General features: G+C 62.7%; 1 protein-coding gene across 1 annotated transcript in view; it reads right to left on the bottom strand.

The window, feature by feature from the left end:
- Window positions 1-731: 731 nt before the first annotated feature.
- Window positions 732-1,824, bottom strand: part of GPX3 (glutathione peroxidase 3) — a 1,701-nt gene continuing 608 nt past the window's right edge. The window contains exons 3-4 of the mRNA XM_009286055.1: window positions 1,600-1,699; window positions 732-1,509 (exon numbers count right to left, since the gene is read on the bottom strand). Of these exons, the coding sequence (XP_009284330.2) occupies window positions 1,300-1,509; window positions 1,600-1,699 (310 nt within the window). The 3' untranslated portion in view covers window positions 732-1,299. The remainder of the gene's footprint in view (window positions 1,510-1,599; window positions 1,700-1,824) is intronic.

Genomic DNA, 1,824 nt, shown 5'->3' on the forward strand with positions numbered 1-1,824 from the left:
GGAGCTGGCCCCCCCAGCCACTTTTGCCCCCCCCGCCACTTTTGCCCCCCTGTGCTCTGCACCCCATCCTCTCCTCTCCTGCTGGCCTGTGATGATAAATCCATGTTTGCAGTTGACCTGAAAAAAAATTGAGTTTCTCCAGCTGGGAGCCATCCCTCCCTGCTGGTACCTCCAAGCTGGCCACTGTGCCCCCAACTCTTTCCCCCCGCCCCTGGCCAAGAAGCGGGGCTGTGTGTTTGCAGAGCCTTTATTTGGCGTTCCTGTGGCAGGGGGCGAGGGGCGCCCCCTCTCCTGCCCCCTACCTCTGCCAGGGCAGGGAACCCCCCGCTCCCCCCTCTGCCTTTCCGTGCAGCAATGGCCTTGGGGCCAGCCTCAAATTGCACAGATCAAATCTTGCTCCTGGAAATCAAGTCTGGAGGGGGGAAAAAAAAAGAACAACCAACCCTCTTTCTGTAAGCATGGTTGTCACGTGCATCACAGCAGGAGCCACGGTGCCCCAGCATGCTCCTCATAGGGGGCTGGTCCCCCCTCCCAGCCACTTTTGCCCCCCTGTGCTCTGCACCCCATCCTCTCCCCAAGTGCTGGCCTGTGATGATAAATCCATGTTTGCAGTTGACCTGAAAAAAAATTGAGTTTCTCCAGCTGGGAGCCATCCCTCCCTGCTGGTACCTCCAAGCTGGCCACTGTGCCCCCAACTCTTTCCCCCCGCCCCTGGCCAAGAAGCGGGGCTGTGTGTTTGCAGAGCCTTTATTTGGCGTTCCTGTGGCAGGGGGCGAGGGGCTGGCCATCCCCAGCCAGGAGAGGAGCACGTCTCTGTGCTGGGGCCACGGGCAGCTTGAATGCACTGAAGAGCTGTTCCGTGCCCACCAGGATCAGGCCAAGCCCGCCCCACGCCGGGGGCTTTCGGGCTAAGCCTTCATGGAGACGTGGTCTTCTGCTCTGGGGGCGGCTGGCCCCTGCACCCCCCGCTGTCCAGCAAGGCGGGATGGCAGAGCTGGGGGGGGCAAGCTGGGGGCCAGAAGGAGATGTCACTGCCAGGGGTGGAGGTGGGACACGGGGTTATTGGGAAATATCCCCCGCCCATCGCTGAGGTCTCTGCCACTGGGTTGCCCAGCCCAGCATCCCAGTCACGGGGTGGCAGAGACGGGAGCGATGGAGGGGGCAGCGTGCTGGCTCGGCATTTGGTTCCTGCTGCTGGGGAGCATCCTGGGAGGGGACGGACGAGGAGCAGCCCTGCAACAGCAAGGGGGGTGCCAGCGGCAGGGGGGAAGCCACCCTCTAGGCTGGCATCCCCCACCTCTACTGGCCCTGCTGCTGCTGCCTCATGTAGGCGATGATGTCGTTCTTCACGACAGCGATGTTGGCGCGGTGGTACCAGCGCATGACAGGCACGCCGTCGGGGCCCACCAGGAACTTCTCAAAGTTCCACTTGATGTCGTGGTTCCGCAGGGGCTCCCAGAAGAGGTTCTTGGGGTTCCCGAACTCTTCCGCCACCGGGGGACAGGCATTCTGCAATGGGGGCCAGTGCATCACTGCCTTGCCCCCCAAAACAACCAAGCTGGATGCTGCCTCCCCACCCCCCGCCACCATGGCACCCACCTTCAGGAAGGTGTAGACCTTCTGCTCCTTGGCCCCATTCACGTCCCCTTTCTGGAAGAGCTGGAAGTTGGGGGTGAAGCCACCCCCCGGCCGGACATACCTGCAAGGGGAGGGTGGGCAGAGTGTCATGCAACAGGCAGCTCTTGGTGCTGCACAGGGGTAATGGGGGAACCCCAAGCCCTGTGCTTTTGGTGGCCACAGCCCCAGGCTGGGAGGGGGTCACAG

This window comes from Aptenodytes forsteri, unplaced genomic scaffold (assembly GCF_000699145.1).
Source record: "Aptenodytes forsteri isolate BGI_AS27 unplaced genomic scaffold, ASM69914v1 Scaffold54, whole genome shotgun sequence".
Taxonomy (NCBI): Eukaryota; Metazoa; Chordata; class Aves; order Sphenisciformes; family Spheniscidae; genus Aptenodytes; species Aptenodytes forsteri.